The following is a 20,893-nucleotide window of genomic DNA, read 5'->3' as shown; positions in this document are numbered from 1 at the left end:
CATAGAGATGTTTAATGTGTTTTTCTAGCTCCTAGCCAGACACATAGAGTAGGAATCTCAAAAATGTGAAGGAGAAAAGCAGTGTCAGAATGAAGAGACAATAAAGTTAGTAGGAAGGCTAATATTGGCACTGCCACCTGCTGTTAGGACTTTGGGGAACTTAATGAACCTCTGTCAGTCTTCATGTCTCACTTGTGAAATAGGAATGTTAGCCCATTTATCCTCTCGCTTAGGGCTGAGCAATCAATCTATTTGAAACCAATCAGCAGCTAATTTCACAGCACTTGACATTTCTTCACTTCTTGTTTCCCTTGTTTCTCATTCTTTTTTGACTATGTCTGCCCCCTCCCCCAAAATATATAAGCCTTTGTTTCAGACTCTGCTTTCTGAGGAATCCAGACTAGATAAGATTTTTTAAATGTGACCTTTGTAGATTACCAAAATGAACAGTCATTAAACAAAATATGGATATCACAGATCATTTCATGAAATATTTTAAAAGGCAACGAAAACAGAATGCTAATATAAAACACAAAACCAAATCTCTCCTATAAATGTCTAAAATCACCCAAATTGGATTTTAAAAACCCCAGAACCTAAATATATGTTCTATTTAAATGATGTTATTCAGCAGTGTTGAAAATAAAGGAATAGTGAAAGCATATTGGGCTAAAAATAAAAAAGTCACAATTTTAACATTGGGTAAAGATCAACACATTACTTAAACAAGGAACAGAAGGTCATGTTGTAACGTTCAAAAATGCAATCGATAGTGAAGATTTGACAGTTGTAAATATCTAAATATCAAATAGCATAGTATTTGAATTCATTGAGAAAAAACTTTGGGAATTACATGAAATACTAAGAAATGCATTAGTATAAGGAAACTTTAACTCATGTTTCCTAACCCATGATAGTTCAAATGGACAAAAGATAAATATATAGAAGATGTAAATGCTATAATTAATAATTGATATATGCCAAGTTCTATGAGCTGAAAGCAGTTTTCCAGTGTCCATGCAATGTTCATAAAAGTATCTGTATATTAGGCCACAAAAAATGTTTCAAACATCATAAATAGACAACTTCTTTAATGATATGTTAACATAGGAAATAAAGTTGTGAAGGGAGGAATACTTTACCCTTCTTTAGCGTTAGATGTAAAAACTAGTGTAAGAGATAAAGTTGGTCATGACTTCATTAAACAATTCTAAACTGTGTTTACACATCACTTCAAAATGTATGAAAATGGGCAAAATTACAAAAACCACAGAACTACAACAGATACCCTAATAGTTGGAAAATTTTATTATACGTCTTTGTAATTGATAAATCAAGCACAAAGAAAAAATAGGATATATGAAATTGAACAGCACAAATAACACATTTGTTCTAATGGATAGATCTGCAACTTTGTGTCCAACAATTTTAAAATTCTCAATCTTTTCAAGTCTATGGGACATTTATAAAATTAACCATATACAAAACATCAAAACTACCCTCAAGAAAATTAAATGATTGGTCATTTTTACAGATCACATTATCTGACCATAATGCAATTAAATCGTTTAAAAATTAAAGTTTGAAAAACACTGTGTTTGGGAATTTAAAAAAAAATTCGAAATAACTTGGTCACAGAAGAAAGTGAAAATTAGAAAATATTTGAAAGTAAATTTAATTAAACCATGGATTAAAACTTGTGGAATATAGCTAATGCAACATTTAAAGGAAAAATTTATAGCCTAAATTGCTTCAGTTAGAGAAAGACTATCATTATTGAGCTATGCATTTAACAAATTAAAAGAAAGACTGCAGAATAAATTCAAAGTTGAAAGAGGGAAATAATAATGATAGCAGTAATAACTGAACATAGTAAAGAGGCTCAAGGCAAACACCGACTTTTTTTTTTTTTTCTCATTAAACTTGTTTTAGTGGGTCTCAGAATTCTGTGACAGATTTTTGGTCAAGTTGTTTCCATTAAAAAGTACTGATTTTAAAAATCAATAACTTAAAAGTGCCACACACGCACAAAAAAAAAAAAATGGTCCACAAAACATTCTCCTTTCCTACTGAAGATTTTATGATGCATTGTTATCATTAACCAGTCTTTTACTATTAAACTTAAATGGCCAATTGACACAAATAGTTCTGAGACCATTCCTCTGACTCTTTGAAAATACAAATAGATTAACCTCTGGCAAAATTTAAAAAATTTAAGAGTGAGAGTGAAGACACATAAATATAGAAATTAATAATGGAGATATTGGAAACATGGATACTATAAACAGTTCATTTGAAAATTTATATGAAATAACTAATTTATAAATTAAAATTACCAAAGAAGAAAATTTAAAAACCCAAAGACTTTTTTAACTTGGGTAAACTGGTATAGTGTTTTAATATCTGTTTAATTATGTTTTATGGGCATATCTGTGAGACATAATAAAAGTAAATGTCATCTTACACAGATTCTTTGTAGATAATTGAGAATGAGGGAACACTCATTTTATGAAGCTTATTAACTGTGCTCTTCAAGTCTTACATATTTTCCTATTTATATACTTTTTAATCGTGGGAAAACACATTAAATTTACCATCTCAACAATTTTTAAGTGTACAGTTTAGTAAAGTATATTCACATTGCTGTGCAACAGATCTGTAGAAAATTCATCATGAAGCACTGAAATTCTATATCCACTAAACACCAGTTCCACCTGCCTCCTCCCACCAACCCTTGGTAACCACCTTTCGTCTTTGTGATTTTGACTACTTTAGATACTTCGTATGGTAGAATCATACAGTATTTTGTCCTTTTGTGACTAAAGTCCTTTTTTCTTAGCATAATGTCCTCAGGTTCATCTATGCTGTAATATGTGACAGGATTTCCTCTTTAAGGCTGCATAATATTCCACTGTGTGTATGTACCATATTTTCTTTATCCATTCATCTGCTTCCACATCTTGGCTATTTTGAATAATGCTATGAATGTGGTATGAAAATACCTCTTTGAGATCCTGCTTTCAATTCTTTTCCATATATAAACCGATGTGGGATTGCTGAGTCATATGGTAATTCTATTTCTAATTTTTTGAGTAGTCTCTAGTGTTTTCCATAATGGCTGTACTATTTTACATTCCCACTAACAATGCATAAGAGTCCAACTTCTTCACATCCTTGACAACGTTTATTATCTGTTCTCTTGATAGTGGCCATCCTGATGACTGTGAGGTGACATCTCATTATGGATTTGATTGCATTCCCTAATGATTAATGATGTTTAGTGTGTTTTCATGTGCTTCTTGGCAATTGGCATATCTTTTTTTAGAGAGATATCTATTCAAGTCCTTTGCCCATTTTTAAATAGTGATGTCTTCTGTCATTGTGTTATAGAAGTTCCTTATATAGTCTAGCTATTAAGCCCTTACCAAGTATATGATTTATAAATATTTTCCCCATTCCATAGGTTGTCTTTTCACTATATTGATTGTTTCTTTTGACACAAAATTTAACGATTTAATGGAGTCCCATTAATTTTTTTTGCTTGTTTTTTTTTTTGGTGTCATATCCAAGTTTTATGTCTTATATTTATGTCTTTAATCAAATTTAATTTTGTATATGGCATATGGTAACTTCATTCTTTTGCATGTGGAATCCAGTTTTCCTAACACCATTTGTTGAAGATAGTCGTTTCCCCACTGTGTAGTCTTGACACCTGTATTCGAAATCACTTGACCATAATGCAGGGGTTTATTTCTGAGCTCTCTATTCTGTTTCCTTGGCCTAGATTTCTGTCTTTACACCAGTACCACACTATCTTAATTACTGTTGCTTTGTAGTATGTTTTGAAATCAGGGAGTGTAAGGCTTCCAACTTTGTTCTTTTTCAAGATTTTTTTTTTTTTTTTTTTTGGTTATATGGGGTCCCTTGAGATTCCATATGAATTTTAGGATTTTTTTTTTCTATTTCTGCAAAAATTGTCACTGAGATTTTGATAGAGATTGCATTGAATCTGTAGATCTTCTTGGATAGTGTGGATATTTTAGCAATATTGTTTTTCAATCCATATAGGATATCTCTCCATTTCTTTGTTTCTTCTTTGATTTCAGTTAGCAGTGTTTTGTAGTTTTTAGTGTAAAAGTCTTTTACCTCCTTGGGTAAGTGTATTCCTAAGTATTTTATCCTTTATGATACAGTATATATATAGTAAATGGGATTTTTTTCTTAATTTCCTTTTTGAATTGGCCATTGTTAGTGTATAGGAATGCAATTGATTTTTGTATCATCAACTTTGTTGAATTTTATTAATTCTAACAGGTTTGTGTGTGGGATATGTATGTATATATTTGAGTTTTCTATAAATAATAGCATGTCATATGCAAACAGACATAATTTTGATTTTCTTCTTTTTAAAAAAATTTTTTTGCCTTTTATTTCTTGTTCTTGTCTGATTGCTCTGGCTAGAAGTTCCAGTACTGTATTCACTAGAAACATGGTGAGAGTGGGCATCCTTGCCTTGTTCCTGATCATGGAGAAAAATCTTTCAGTGGTTCCCCTTTCAAATACAGTGTTAGCTGTGAGTTTTTATATATATAGCTTTTATTATGTTGAGTATTTGTTGAGTATTTTAATCATGAAGGATTTTGAATTTTTGTCATCTTAAAAACTTATGCTAATATATGAGAATGAATGAATATAACTGTATTAATACATCTAACTTAAGACATTCGAATACTAATGAACCTAAAAAACTAAAATAAATAAATAATGAAAGGAGATATTAGTGAAATACAGTATAGGAACATTGTGGAACATAGCATTAAATCCATATGACTTTTTTGAAAGTGAAAATAAAATGTCAAAAGCCATTAGTTACCTGAATCAAAAAAATTACAAATACATAAAAATGAGACTGCAGAATAAAGATAGCAAGGAATTTAGAATTATGACAAACCTGTCTCAATTTTATGTTTAGAAACATGGATGAAATGCTTAATTTTCTAAGAAAACTAAATTTTCCGAAATCAGTCCTCCAAAATACAGAAAATATAAACAGGCCAGCTATCATAGAAGGAATAAAACTGTCAAAGGACTACCACCACCCCCCAAAACACCAAAACTACATGGTTTAATAGGTGAATTTTACTAAGTTTTCAAGGAAAAGGAATATTCAGTGTTATTGTAACCTCTCTGTAACAGAAAAAAGAGGAAAAGAGAAAAAGCTTTGACATTAATTTTATGAAGTCAGCATGGTTTTGATACATATCAGTGGTGCTTAGTGGTTAAGCACATAGGTTTCAGCCACACTTTGAGTCAGTCACTAAACCTTTGTGTCAGAGAGAGCTAACTGTCCACCAAAACTCAATTTTTCTTTCCATAGAATACAATTATAACTGGAATATGGTTTCTATTTAAGAATTTTATCAGCCTCCTTTCAGCTAGACCATTTTTCAACCATGGAATGTGATTAGGAGTGATGCTTGTCATTTCAAGGCCAAGAGTTTAAGCAGATGTGCCCCCTTGTGGAGGGCAGAGTAATGTCCCATCAACATCCTAGTCACTGGAACCTGTTTCACAGTAAGGGGAAATTAAATTGATAATCATGTGACCTTAAGATTATCTTGAATAAGCTGGATACTAGGCAGGCCCAGTGTAATCATAGGGTCCTTAACAGTAGAAGAAGAGAGCAGACGAGTCAATGTCAGAGGGATGTGTTGTGAGAAAGACTCAACTGGCCATTGCCGGTTCCAAAGACAGAAGAGAGCCATGAGTCAAGGAGTGTGGGCAACTCCTAAAAGTTGGAAAAAGCAAAGAAACAGATTCTCAATTAAAGTCTCCAAAAGGAATATAGCCCCGCCAACACCTTGATTTTAGCCCAGTGAGACCCATTTCAGACCCCTGATCCCCTGACCCCAGATTTGTAAGAGATTAAATTTGTGTTGATTAAAGCCACTAAGTTTATGGTAATTTATTACAGCAGCCAAATGAAATTAAGACTTTCCTCCACTTTCCTTTCCCTCTTCTGCCAGCAGGATCTAGTTGACAGTGAAACCCTGGGTGATGGTTAAGCCACAAGATGGAAGGATCCTGGGCTCCTGAATCACGAAGTAAAGCAAAGTCACCTGCTGACTAAAAACACACATTTTGAACTTATATATGAGAAATAATCCTCTACTGTGTTTGAAAGATGACATTTATTACAACTGTTTATATTATCCCAATGAGTACAACATTCGGCACCTCAGCTTGCTTATCAAAAAGAGAATAGCAATAGTAGCTATCTCGAATAGTTATTGTAAAAATTAAATGTTACTATATTTAAAGTGTTTAGAATTATTACTGACACACAATAAATATGATACTAATGTTGTCATTAAAACTGCACAGATACAGGGTGCCCTGGGGGGCACAGTTGGTTAAGCATCCAACTCTTGATTTTGCCTCAGGTCATGACTGCAGGGTGGTGAGGTTGAACCCTGTGGCTCCATGCTCAGCAGAGAGTCTACTTAAATATTTTCTCTCTTGGGATGCCCAGGTGGCTCAGCGGTTGAGCATCTCCCTTTGGCTCAGGGCGTGATCCTGGAGTCTGGGAATTGAGTCCCACATCAGGCTCCCTGTATGGAGCCTGCTTCTCCTTCTACTTGTGTCTCTGCCTCTCTGTGTGTGTTTCTCATGAATAAATGAATAAAATCTTAAAAAAAAAAAAAAAGATTCTCTCTCTTCTCCTCTGCCCTTCCCCCCACTCCCTATCTAGAAAGAATTGTACACACGCATGCACACATACACAAAATTTATAGTATCTCTTGAATATTGTCTCAAACATTCTAAAAGATTGGCTAGTTGGTAGATAGAATCCAGCAATACACTGAAAGAATAATAGCCATGGCCTAAGAGTGGTTTATTTTAAAATACAAAAAAGTTAAATATTAAGAAATTTGTTGATATCATCCACAATTAGCAATGAGTAGAGACTAGTCCCTTTCTGGCTCATAAATTAGTGATAATTTTTATATCTTTTTTGGGAGGAGGCTAGTATTTTTCCATAATCACTATGGAATCCATTCAGTGTTCCCACAGCACTGAAACACTATAGATTGTGGAAAAATAGCTCAGATGTTAAAATTCTGTGTTTGTTTTTGTTTTTTCTCTATCTAGAGTTTGGGGGATGTGTCAAATTGCAGCTGCCTTTTTCTGTTATGGATGACTTCCCTGGTATCAGGACCCTATGCTTATATACATATACAGTCAGTGCAAGACTAGAAATGTAGCATACAAATAAACATACTCCTTTTATACATGGTGCTAAAATTAACTACAAATAGAAATACTGTCTCCATTAATATTTATTTAGTAGCATATACAGGTGCTTTGAGATTTACATGTGCCACCATAAAGAGGAGCTATTGATTCTCTGATACCAAAATATTTTTTAAAAAATAATTTGATACTCTTATGGAGTGAAGCTCATGTTTGTGAAAGAAATAGCTCAGTCTATAATTTCTACCTTTGGAATGTTTAAGGATAAAATGCTCTCTGGGGAGAGGGATTGTATCCTTGTTGCATACTCCTTGCTGACATTGGTTTTGTTGATATGCTTTCCTGAGTTTTAGGCCTGAGAGGAGACTTTGGTTTGCTGAAATAGTCTGCAACGGGTATTTTCATCTTATTTCTTCTGATAAACAATGGAGGCCTGTTCTCAGCCTCTGAAATAGAAAAAACCTAAATAAGACCAAAACTGAGACATCAAATATAGTTTCTGCCATGTTGTAGTAGCAAATGACATACAAAGCAAAACAACTATACGAAGTTTAGGTGAATCAAATATACCCCAAATTCATAAAAGAATCTATTCTTATCTTTCTTACCACCTGCTCATTTTTTTCTTTTTTTTCCCCACCTGCTCATTTTTAATGAGTTATTTGTTCTATGGCATGCAGGATATGTCATATTCTTTTAAAGTCAAACATTATTTTGGAAGGAATGAATTAGAACTGGTGATCTCTAAAGGTGATAGAGAAGGATGGGACCAGTGAGAAAAAGGAAAAGGATCTATGGTCCTGATAGACAAAAAGAAAATAGACAAGCAGATTAAAACAAGTTAATTGTACTCATAAGAGCTTCCTAAGACCTATTTGGTCAGATCCAAGCAGGAATAAGGATTTGGAGAGGCGCCAAATATTACCACTGGAGACGAAGAAGTATGACTGGGGGTTCTTAAACAAAACTTCTTCAGGAGCCAACAGGTAAGACATAAAGTTGAGTAATAGAAACCATCACTGTCATTATTTTGTAGTCCTAGGGTGAGGAGTTTGGTAGAAGTCAGGTACGATAGACTATCCTGGGTGTGTCAGAGTAAGGGAGTATTTTCTAACTTCTAAACTATACTTCTTACTGCCTGTTAGCGCATATAGCCTGTTTTGGGTTTAGTTAATACCAACAAAAACTGCTGGAGTTCAGAGTGGCCTCAAAGAATTCTGATTACCATATTATTCCTGGTATAAGAGACACTTGTAGAAATAAGAGAATAGACTTTTGTTTGAGGCTTATGGATGTACTTCATAACTGCTGCTCTATAGTCATTGTTGCTACACTTGTTTTAAAATTAGGAGCTGCCAAACCCACAGGGATGTTTCAGTTGATCCATTCTGGACCAAAGTAGGACATTCTATAGTTCTTGATTCTTCTTGGTCTAAACTGTAGGATGTGGCTGGGCTTCTGGTAGGGACACAAAACTGCTCCTCTTTCTTGTGTTCCACCTGTCTCAAAGAGCGTCTGCTTATGGCTGCTGGCCATTTTAATATTTTCTATGGTTGACTTAGTTTCTAGTTAAAATAAGTTAGCTTGACAGTTAAGCTATGAAGAACCAAACTCTGAGGTCATCGTCCTTTTATTAGGTCAGTGCAGGGCTTCTCCTGTTGCTGGACTGGCATGACCAAACCTACAATTCCTACTATCCTGCTATCTATCTTACTTCTTAAAGAGTATCTGTCTCTGATGAGGCACTTTGCCTTTCAAAACAAAGTTAAGTTTATGTCAAACTTATCTCAATGGTAAATTCAGCAGACACTGTCCCTTAAGAATAAATAGAAATCATTATTGTATTTTACTGCCTTTAAAACCACAGTCTGTATCCCTAAAAAGTTAAATATTTGTCAGTTTCCCTATACCAACTCAGTAATGATCACAAACTGTACTTAACCTTTTGGTACTTCCTTATTTCCTTCAGATCCTTGACTTGACACTCTAAATAATTGGAGAAAGAGAAAATGAAATTCACAGATACAAACAAGTATTTTCTATAGACTGCACTATCATCAACAAGCTAAGTATATATGTATCCTAAATATTCTATCCCAATTCTTTGTTTTTCAATGCAGATAGTATTAAGTGTACTTTCCAACGAAAAATTCTTCTTTGAGTAAATAGCTGAACAGTGCCTCATATATTATTCACTAACATAGAAAGACTGACCCTATTTCCCAGTGTCCAATTTTATGGAAACTTTAAGATGGAGACAAATTGCAATCTAAAATCTCTGTCTCACTGATTTTTAAAGTGACTTGGGTTTTGAATAGCCATTTTTCTCTCAACTTAAGCTTTACCCAACTTTTAATTTTAAAGCAACAAGATTTTCTCTCCTGACATAAATAACATCACATTCTTTCACCATATTATACATACATACATACATATATATGTATATATTCTTCTGTCACTGAAATGATAAGGTTTAAGAAAAATTTCTACTAAAATAATTTCCAATTCCTGTAATAGTTACTTTTTTCCTCTAGCAGCCTCCAGGAGCATGCCAGTGAAAATTAAGTGAAGCCATTTATTTTAATCTAGCATTGTTCTACTCACAAAAAAAGGTGATACTTGTGTGATATGCATTTGACAAAATATACAATAATAATACAATTTTGGTTTCCTTTATTGCTTCCATTTTTAGGTCAAATAAAAAAAACTTCATTTTCTTAGATGTCTGGGTGGCTACAATAGGATTTAGAATGATTCTCATATTACATTTATGAAAATGAAAGAAAACAAATACACACTCTGGTCATTTACTGAATAAAGAAGAGACTGAAAACATCAGCATGTTTAGTGTTTTGTAAGCTAACAAAAAGAAACTTGAAAGTCTTTCCCTACCATATGCCCTCAAGGTGGCCATTATATCTAATTACCTGGTTGGCTGATGTCCTTCCCTCGATTTGGTCAGCACTTTCAATTTTGCAGGTGAATATGGGGGAGATTTAACTTTGGGTGGCTTATTAGCCTCTGCTGCTAGTTCTGCTGAGATGCTTCTTCGTTGAGCCAACAAGTTTATTTCAGCCAGTTCAGCATGAATCAAAGCTGAGATCCACTCTTTTTCTGATTTAAAACAAGGGGGGGGGGGGGTTGGGGGTTGGGGGGGGCATGAAGGTTATCATTATCATGTTGGCTAGAAACATGGGATTAGTTCTTTTATCCGTCAGTTTAGTGTGAAAGGCTGGTAACCTATTTTCTGAGTGAGTAGGCGTTTATTTGTGAGTCAAAGTTTCTGCAGAAAAGTTGGTTCACATAACCCTGATTTCTGTTGGCCTGTAACTGTAAAGTGCCCCGTGTTCTTAACTCGTTGAGGGACTTGTCCCTGAATGACCGTGGAAATAATTTTTAAATATTGAGAACAAAACTCAGCCTTTCAGGCTGCTGCCAAATAAGAAAAGAAAGTATACCTGAACAAAATAAGAAGTACCATATGATCTCATTAAAATACAGACTAATAATAGAAGCATATCTGTAAAGATATATACTGAAGTCACTGAAATGATTTCTGCAATGTTTTGATTATTGATTTTTCTTGTATTTTTTTCTGGTTCACCTAGGATTCCCCCCTCAACAATAAGCATTTATTATTTGTGTATATATATATATATATATATATATATATATTTTTTTTTTTTATGATAGTCACAGAGAGAGAGAGAGAGAGAGGCAGAGACACAGGCAGAGGGAGAAGCAGGCTCCATGCACCAGGAGCCCAACGTGGGATTCGATCCCGGGTCTCCAGGATCGCGCCCCGGGCCAAAGGCAGGCGCCAAACCGCTGCGCCACCCAGGGATCCCTTGTGTATATTTCTAAAAGCTACATCCTCGGGGATCCCTGCGTGGCTCAGCGGTTTAGCGCCTGCCTTTGGCCCAAGGCGCGATCCTGGAGTTCCGGGATCGGGTCCCGCGTCAGGCTCTCTGCATGGAGCCTGCTTCTCCCTCTGCCTAAGTCTCTGCCTCTCTCTCTCTCTGTTTATCATGAATAAATAAATAAATCTTTAAAGAAACACTTTATAAATAAATAAAAATAAAAAGCTACGTCCTCAAAAAGGAAAAAAAAAAAAAAAAAGAACTAAAGGCTTCTTACCCCCAAATACTTCTTTTTTTAAAAAAAAAAATAGGGGGGGAGGAGCAAGATGGCGGAAGAGTAGGGTCCCCAAATCACCTGTCTCCACCAAACTACCTAGAAAACCTTCAAATTATCCTGAAAATCTATGAATTCGGCCTGAGATTTAAAGAGAGACCAGCTGGAATGCTACAGTGAGAAGAGTTCGCGCTTCTATCCAGGTAGGAAGACGGGGAAAAAGAAATAAAGGAACAAAGGCCTCCAAGGGGGAGGGGCCCCGCGAGGAGCCGGGCTGAGGCCGGGGCGAGTGTCCCCAGGACAGGAGAGCCCCGTCCCGGAGGAGCAGGAGCTGCACCGACCTTCCCGGGCGGAAAGGGGCTCGCGGGGAGGTGGAGCAGGACCCAGGAGGGCGGGGATGCCCTCGGGCTCCCGGGGACAGTAACAGCAACTGCGCGCCCAGGAGAGTGCGCCGAGCTCCCTAAGGGCTGCAGCGCGCACGGGGGGACCCGGCGGGACCCGGAGCAGCTGAAGGGGCTCGGGCGGCGGCTCCGCGGAGGGGGCTGCGCGGCCCGGGAGCGCGAATCCAACAGCGCAGGCTCCGGAGCACAGGGCGCCGGGACACAGCCCAGGATCCGGCCTCCCCCGGGACAGGCAGAGGCCGGGAGGGCCCAGGACAGCGAGGACGCTCCTGCCCCAGCTGAGCAGAGCAGCGGCCCCGCCCCGGAGCCTCCAGGCCCTGCAGACGGAGTTCCTGCCGGAGCTGAATCCAGGTTTCCAGAGCTGCCCCGCCACTGGGGCTGTTCCTCCTGCGGCCTCACGGGGTAAACAACCCCCACTGAGCCCTGCACCAGGCAGGGGCACAGCAGCTCCCCCAACTGCTAACACCTGAAAATCAGCACAACAGGCCCCTCCCCCAGAACACCAGCTGGACGGACAACTTCCAGGAGAAGCCAAGGGACTTAACACAGAATCAGAAGATACTCCCCGGTGGTTCTTTTTTTGTTTGTTTGTTTTTGTTTTTGTTTTTGTTTTGTTTTGCTTTTTGATTTGTTTCCTTCCCCCACCCCCTTTTTTTCTCCTTTCTTTTTCTTTCTCTTTTTCTTCTTTTTTTTTTTTTTTTCGTTTTTTTTCTTTTTCTTCCCTTTTTTTTCTCTTTCTCTTTTCTTTCCTTCTTTCTCTCCTCTCTTTTTCTCTTTTTCCCAATACAACTTGCTTTTGGCCACTCTGCACTGAGCAAAATGACTAGAAGGAAAACATCACCTCAAAAGAAAGAATCAGAAACAGTCCTCTCTCCCACAGAGTTACAAAATCTGGATTACAATTCAATGTCAGAAAGCCAATTCAGAAGCACTATTATACAGCTACTGGTGGCTCTAGAAAAAAGTATAAAGGACTCAAGAGACTTCATGACTGCAGAATTTAGAGCTAATCAGGCAGAAATTAAAAATCAATTGAATGAGATGCAATCCAAACTAGAAGTCCTAACGACGAGGGTTAACGAGGTGGAAGAACGAGTGAGTGACCTAGAAGACAAGTTGATAGCAAAGAGGGAAACTGAGGAAAAAAGAGACAAACAATTAAAAGACCATGAAGATAGATTAAGGGAAATAAACGACAGCCTGAGGAAGAAAAACCTACGTTTAATTGGGGTTCCCGAGGGCGCCGAAAGGGACAGAGGGCCAGAATATGTATTTGAACAAATTCTAGCTGAAAACTTTCCTAATCTGGGAAGGGAAACAGGCATTCAGATCCAGGAAATAGAGAGATCCCCCCCTAAAATCAATAAAAACCGTTCAACACCTCGACATTTAATTGTGAAGCTTGCAAATTCCAAAGATAAAGTGAAGATCCTTAAAGCAGCAAGAGACAAGAAATCCCTGACTTTTATGGGGAGGAGTATTAGGGTAACAGCAGACCTCTCCACAGAGACCTGGCAGGCCAGAAAGGGCTGGCAGGATATATTCAGGGTCCTAAATGAGAAGAACATGCAACCAAGAATACTTTATCCAGCAAGGCTCTCATTCAAAATGGAAGGAGAGATAAAGAGCTTCCAAGACAGGCAGCAACTGAAAGAATATGTGATCTCCAAACCAGCTCTGCAAGAAATTTTAAGGGGGCCTCTTAAAATTCCCCTTTAAGAAGAAGTTCAGTGGAACAGTCCACAAAAACAAAGACTGAATAGATATCATGATGACACTAAACTCATATCTCTCAATAGTAACTCTGAATGTGAACGGGCTTAATGACCCCATCAAAAGGCGCAGGGTTTCAGACTGGATAAAAAAGCAGGACCCATCTATTTGCTGTCTACAAGAGACTCATTTTAGACAGAAGGACACCTACAGCCTGAAAATAAAAGGTTGGAGAACCATTTACCATTCGAATGGTCCTCAAAAGAAAGCAGGGGTAGCCATCCTTATATCAGATAAACTAAAATTTACCCCAGAGACTGTAGTGAGAGATGAAGAGGGACACTATATCATACTTAAAGGATCTATTCAACAAGAGGACTTAACAATCCTCAATATATATGCTCCGAATGTGGGAGCTGCCAAATATATAAATCAATTATTAACCAAAGTGAAGAAATACTTAGATAATAATACACTTATACTTGGTGACTTCAATCTAGCTCTTTCTATACTCGATAGGTCTTCTAAGCAAAACATCTCCAAAGAAACGAGAGCTTTAAATGATACACTGGACCAGATGGATTTCACAGATATCTACAGAACTTTACATCCAAACTCAACTGAATACACATTCTTCTCAAGCGCACATGGAACTTTCTCCAGAATAGACCACATATTGGGTCACAAATTGGGTCTGAACTGATACCAAAAGATTGGGATTGTCCCCTGCATATTCTCGGACCATAATGCCTTGAAATTAGAACTAAATCACAACAAGAAGTTTGGAAGGACCTCAAACACATGGAGGTTAAGGACCATCCTGCTAAAAGATAAAAGGGTCAACCAGGAAATTAAGGAAGAATTAAAAAGATTCATGGAAACTAATGAGAATGAAGATACAACCGTTCAAAATCTTTGGGATGCAGCAAAAGCAGTCCTAAGGGGGAAATACATCGCAATACAAGCATCCATTCAAAAACTGGAAAGAACTCAAATACAAAAGCTAACCTTACACATAAAGGAGCTAGAGAAAAAACAGCAAATAGATCCTACACCCAAGAGAAGAAGGGAGTTAATAAAGATTCGAGCAGAACTCAACGAAATCGAGACCAGAAGAACTGTGGAACAGATCAACAGAACCAGGAGTTGGTTCTTTGAAAGAATTAATAAGATAGATAAACCATTAGCCAGCCTTATTAAAAAGAAGAGAGAGAAGACTCAAATTAATAAAATCATGAATGAGAAAGGAGAGATCACTACCAACACCAAGGAAATACAAACGATTTTAAAAACATATTATGAACAGCTATACGCCAATAAATTAGGCAATCTAGAAGAAATGGACGCATTCCTGGAAAGCCACAAACTACCAAAACTGGAACAGGAAGAAATAGAAAACCTGAACAGGCCAATAACCAGGGAGGAAATTGAAGCAGTCATCAAAAACCTCCCAAGACACAAGAGTCCAGGGCCAGATGGCTTCCCAGGAGAATTTTATCAAACGTTTAAAGAAGAAATCATACCTATTCTCCTAAAGCTGTTTGGAAAGATAGAAAGAGATGGAGTACTTCCAAATTCGTTCTATGAAGCCAGCATCACCTTAATTCCAAAGCCAGACAAAGACCCCGCCAAAAAGGAGAATTACAGACCAATATCCCTGATGAACATGGATGCAAAAATTCTCAACAAGATACTGGCCAATAGGATCCAACAGTACATTAAGAAAATTATTCACCATGACCAAGTAGGATTTATCCCTGGGACACAAGGCTGGTTCAACACCCGTAAAACAATCAATGTGATTCATCATATCAGCAAGAGAAAAACCAAGAACCATATGATCCTCTCATTGGATGCAGAGAAAGCATTTGACAAAATACAGCATCCATTCCTGATCAAAACTCTTCAGAGTGTAGGGAAAGAGGGAACATTCCTCGACATCTTAAAAGCCATCTATGAAAAGCCCACAGCAAATATCATTCTCAATGGGGAAGCACTGGGAGCCTTTCCCCTAAGATCAGGAACAAGACAGGGATGTCCACTCTCACCACTGCTATTCAACATAGTACTGGAAGTCCTAGCCTCAGCAATCAGACAACAAAAAGACATTAAAGGCATTCAAATTGGCAAAGAAGAAGTCAAACTCTCCCTCTTCGCCTATGACATGATACTCTACATAGAAAACCCAAAAGTCTCCACCCCAAGATTGCTAGAACTCATACAGCAATTCGGTAGCGTGGCAGGATACAAAATCAATGCCCAGAAGTCAGTGGCATTTCTATACACAAACAATGAGACTGAAGAAAGAAAAATTAAGGAGTCAATCCCATTTACAATTGCACCCAAAAGCATAAGATACCTAGGAATAAACCTAACCAAAGATGTAAAGGATCTATACCCTCAAAACTATAGAACACTTCTGAAAGAAATTGAGGAAGACACAAAGAGATGGAAAAATATTCCATGCTCATGGATTGGCAGAATTAATATTGTGAAAATGTCAATGTTACCCAGGGCAATATACACGTTTAATGCAATCCCTATCAAAATACCATGGACTTTCTTCAGAGAGTTAGAACAAATTATTTTAAGATTTGTGTGGAATTAGAAAAGACCCCGAATAGCCAGGGGAATTTTAAAAAAGAAAACCATATCTGGGGGCATCACAATGCCAGATTTCAGGTTGTACTACAAAGCTGTGGTCATCAAGACAGTGTGGTACTGGCACAAAAACAGACACATAGATCAGTGGAACAGAATAGAGAATCCAGAAGTGGACCCTGAACTTTATGGGCAACTAATATTCGATAAAGGAGGAAAGACTATCCATTGGAAGAAAGACAGTCCCTTCAATAAATGGTGCTGGGAAAATTGGACATCCACATGCAGAAGAATGAAACTGGACCACTCTCTTTCACCATACACAAAGATAAACTCAAAATGGATGAAAGATCTAAATGTGAGACAAGATTCCATCAAAATCCTAGAGAAGAACACAGGCAACACCCTTTTTGAACTCGGCCATAGTAACTTCTTGCAAGATACATCCACGAAGGCAAAAGAAACAAAAGCAAAAATGAACTATTGGGACTTCATCAAGATAAGAAGTTTTTGCACAGCAAAGGATACAGTCAACAAAACTCAAAGACAACCTACAGAATGGGAGAAGATATTTGCAAATGACATATCAGATAAAGGGCTAGTTTCCAAGATCTATAAAGAACTTATTAAACTCAACACCAAAGAAACAAACAATCCAATCATGAAATGGGCAAAAGACATGAACAGAAATCTCACAGAGGAAGACATAGACATGGCCAACATGCATATGAGAAAATGCTCTGCATCACTTGCCATCAGGGAAATACAAATCAAAACTACAATGAGATACTACCTCACACCAGTGAGAATGGGGAAAATTAACAAGGCAGGAAACAACAAATGTTGGAGAGGATGCGGAGAAAAGGGAACCCTCTTACACTGTTGGTGGGAATGTGAACTGGTGCAGCCACTCTGGAAAACTGTGTGGAGGTTCCTCAAACAGTTAAAAATATACCTGCCCTACGACCCAGCAATTGCACTGTTGGGGATTTACCCCAAAGATACAAATGCAATGAAACGCCGGGACACCTGCACCCCGATGTTTCTAGCAGCAATGGCCACTATAGCCAAACTGTGGAAGGAGCCTCGGTGTCCATCGAAAGATGAATGGATAAAGAAGATGTGGTTTATGTATACAATGGAATATTACTCAGCTATTAGAAATGACAAATACCCACCATTTGCTTCAACGTGGATGGAACTGGAGGGTATTATGCTGAGTGAAGTAAGTCAGTCGGAGAAGGACAAACATTATATGTTCTCATTCATGTGGGGAATATAAATAATAGTGAAAGGGAATATAAGGGAAGGGAGAAGAAATGGGTGGGAAATATCAGAAAGGGAGACAGAACGTAAAGACTGCTAACTCTGGGAAACGAACTAGGGGTGGTAGAAGGGGAGGAGGGCGGGGGGTGGGAGTGAATGGGTGACGGGCACTGGGTGTTATTCTGTATGTTAGTAAATTGAACACCAATAAAAAAAATAAATAAATAAATAATAAATAAATAAATAAATAAATAACAAAAAAAAAAAAAATAAATGAAGCTCAGTAGCTTTCCTACTCAAAAAAAAAAAAATATTTATTTATTCACAATAGACAGAGAGAGAGAGAGAGAGGCAGATACACAGGCAGAGGGAGAAGCAGGCTCCACGCAGGGAGCCCAACGCAGGACTCGATCCTGGGACTTCAGGATCACACCCTGGGCCAAAGGCAGGCTCTAACCTGCTGAGCCACCCAGGGATCCCCACCCCCAAATACTTCTTGATTGCTTGCCAAGTAGTCTTGAATTCCTGGGTAAAGTACTATTTCCAAAATGTTCCCTATTTAAAAATGTTAGTCTATCCCTAACACACTAGTATTTCCTAACCTTTACTAGTGCAGATTCTCAAAGACCCAGATCAGCATTATGAGCATCATCTGGGAGCTTGTTAGAACTACAAACCCTCAGAAGTTTTGCTGCAGTCTGATGCCCAGCTGGGTTTCAGCACAGCTACTCTCTGCTGTTTATGGCTGTCCCACCTGAGACTGGCATGTTTTCATGGAACAGAACACAAAGGCCCCAAAGGAGGCTGGGAGATGACTGAAGCTGATGGTCTTGATGGGGCACGAGCAGAGCTATTAGAATCCAGAACTTGGATGGCTGTGCTCTGCTGTCTGTACCAGAGAAAGGAAATGGGCTCTGTGCTCAGGTTCAGAGCAGGCCAGAAGATATGCCACACCTGCAGAAGAAGCACAAACCAGCCCTGGACACAAGTGCTTCCCATCATGTGAAGAAATTTAATTTGGGGCATACCAAACTTCGGGTCATCGAGTGACTGGGTACACGCAGGCAGTTCTAGAGGACTGCAGAGACCTGGATACTGACACACCAAGGAGGGAATAGTGCAGTAGTATCTTTGCAAATCTAAGGTAGAAAACTTCAGATATTGGCGCATTCCTACTTTCCGACAATAACCCAAGCTCAGTGTTTGCAAATGCTTATTTTAATCTCACCTTTTGAGCTTGCATGAAGCAGCCACTGGAGAACTTCTGCCAGGGAATCCGTCCGTAAAATGTTACAGAGCTTTGCCAGAATCTGACAGAGAATATTAGAGTTACATAGTGAGCAAATAAATGGTGCAAGTATTATGAGATTTCCTTTACTTTCTCCACTATCTCACCTTCCCTAATGTCACCCTGTACATGAAGCTCAGTTAAGTTAATTGGGATTTCAGCCTGGGAACAGGATTTCAAATAGTATAGAGTGGAATCTTCAAAACAAAACAAAACGTGGCCAATACAAGTAACAGTTTGGGTTAGGCATTATAGGGCTTTTCTTGTTTTGTCTGCTCAGTACCCACATTTTCCAGAAGAGAGATTAGCTTTTCTTCTTTTGGGGGATGAATCCTTCCCCCTCTGTACCATGGGGTTCTAACTGAGCTTTTCCAGTCACAGAACTGTCCCAGTCTGCACTGCTCCTCTCTATGGTGGATAAATCTAGCTGGAGTCAATTTTAGCTCAGTTCCCTGAACACAGTGGTTGGCCCAATGGGCTAGGAATATAATTCCCTTTTGTCAATCAGAATCCTTCCTTGGCTTTTTATATTTGGAGCTAAGGACGTAAGTGTGGATGATAAAGGAGATAAATATATAAAATAATTGTAAAACAATTGGACCATAATAAATATTAAAGTACAAAACATTAAGCACAAATAATGATGTTTCCAGTTTGACTGTAAATTTTATCTAATCTTAGAATTTAAACGTTTCTGAAATTCGGCCATATATATGCATCTGCCTACCAAATGTATCCACTCAGATATACTATAGGTACTCTGAACCCAGATTACCTAAAACTAAACCCATCTTTCTCTTCCTAGAGCCTGCTCCAAACTTGGCTCCTCCTCATTCCCCTTACTCGGTGGACAGCATTAGCATACACTGAATAGATGTCCAAGCCAGACCCTGAGATTCATCTTGGACAACTCCCTTGCATCTACAATATGCTGCCAGACAAGTTTGGTAAATTATTTCTTGTATTTCTAAAATCTCTTCATTTTTTTTATCCCCACAGCCTTGACCCAGTCTAAATTATCAGCAATTCTTGCTTGAGCTACTCTGCAAAATCCTTTTCCCTAGTCTGCCTGAAATTTTTTCTGTTTTTTAAAAAATTCTTATTGAAGTCTAGCTGAGATACAAGGTGACATTAGTTTCAGGTGTACGGCACAGTGGTTTGCCAATTCTATACTTTACTTGACGCTCCACGCAGTAAGTGTAGTTACTATGCAGCATTATTACAATATTATTGACTATATTCCCTATGCTGTACTTTTTATCTCCATGTCTTATTTTTTATAATGGGGAGTTTGTATTTCTTAATCTCTTTCATCTGTTTTACTCATCTCCTCACCCACCTACCCACCTACCCTCTGGCAGCCATCAGTTCTCTGTATTTAAGAGTCTGTTTGTTTTGTGTTTTATATTCCACATGTAAGTGAAATCATATGGTATTTATCTTTGTCTGATTTATTTCACTTAGTATAATACCTTCTAGGTCCACCCATGTTGTCCCAAATGGCACAATCTCATCCTTTTTTATGATAAAGTAATAGCCCAGTGTGTATGTGTGTATGTGTGTGTGTATCATATCTTCTTCATCCATTTATCTATCAACGGACACTTGAGATGCTTCCGTATCTTGGCTATTGTGAATAATGCTGCAATAAACATGGGGCTGCCATATATCTTTTTGAGTTACTGTTTTCATTTCCTCTGGATAGTGGGATTACTAGATCATATGGTATTTCTAATTTTTAATTTTTTGAGGAAACTCCATACTGGTTTTCACAGAGGCTGTACCAATTTGCATTCCCATCAACAGTGCAGAAAGGCTCCCTGTTTTCCACTCCTCACCAACTTTTTACTGCCTTTTTTTATACCAGCCATTCTGACAGGTATGAGGTGATATCTCATTGTGGTTTTGATTTACATTTCCCTGATGATGAGTGATGTCGAACATATTTTCATGTGTTGTCATAGATTAATTGGCCACATAAGCATGGGTTTATTTCTGGGCTCTCTATCCTGAACCATTGACCTATGTGTCCTTTTTTGTGCCAGTACCATACTGCTTTATTATAGCTTTGTAGTACATCCTGAAATCTGGGATTGTGATACCTCCAGATTTGTTGTTCTTTCTCAAGATTGCCTTGGTTATGCATTGGGGTATGTCAAAATTTTTTCTGAATCTATTGAGATGATCATATGGTTTTTATCCTTTCTCTTGTTTTGTTTTATTTTGTTTTGTTTTG

General features: G+C 37.7%; 1 protein-coding gene across 5 annotated transcripts in view; it reads right to left on the bottom strand.

Annotated features, from left to right (window-relative positions):
• Positions 1 to 20,893, bottom strand: part of C33H4orf17 (chromosome 33 C4orf17 homolog) — a 54,652-nt gene that overhangs the window by 9,520 nt on the left and 24,239 nt on the right. For 2 of the 5 annotated variants that reach the window (XM_072810323.1, XM_072810327.1), the window contains exons 6-9: positions 18,598 to 18,679; positions 10,182 to 10,368; positions 9,197 to 9,240; positions 7,323 to 7,700 (exon numbers count right to left, since the gene is read on the bottom strand). In XM_072810323.1, the coding sequence (XP_072666424.1) occupies positions 7,513 to 7,700; positions 9,197 to 9,240; positions 10,182 to 10,368; positions 18,598 to 18,679 (501 nt within the window). In that variant the 3' untranslated portion in view covers positions 7,323 to 7,512. Of the gene's footprint in view, positions 1 to 5,980; positions 6,127 to 7,322; positions 7,701 to 9,196; positions 9,241 to 10,181; positions 10,369 to 18,597; positions 18,680 to 20,893 lie in introns of those variants that run through there. The other 3 variants (XM_072810324.1, XM_072810326.1, XM_072810325.1) reach the window with 3 other exon arrangements.

This window comes from Canis lupus, chromosome 33 (genome assembly GCF_048164855.1).
Source record: "Canis lupus baileyi chromosome 33, mCanLup2.hap1, whole genome shotgun sequence".
Taxonomy (NCBI): Eukaryota; Metazoa; Chordata; class Mammalia; order Carnivora; family Canidae; genus Canis; species Canis lupus.
The sequence above is the reverse complement of the archived record's forward strand: the minus strand, read 5'-3'. Positions and strand labels throughout refer to the sequence as shown.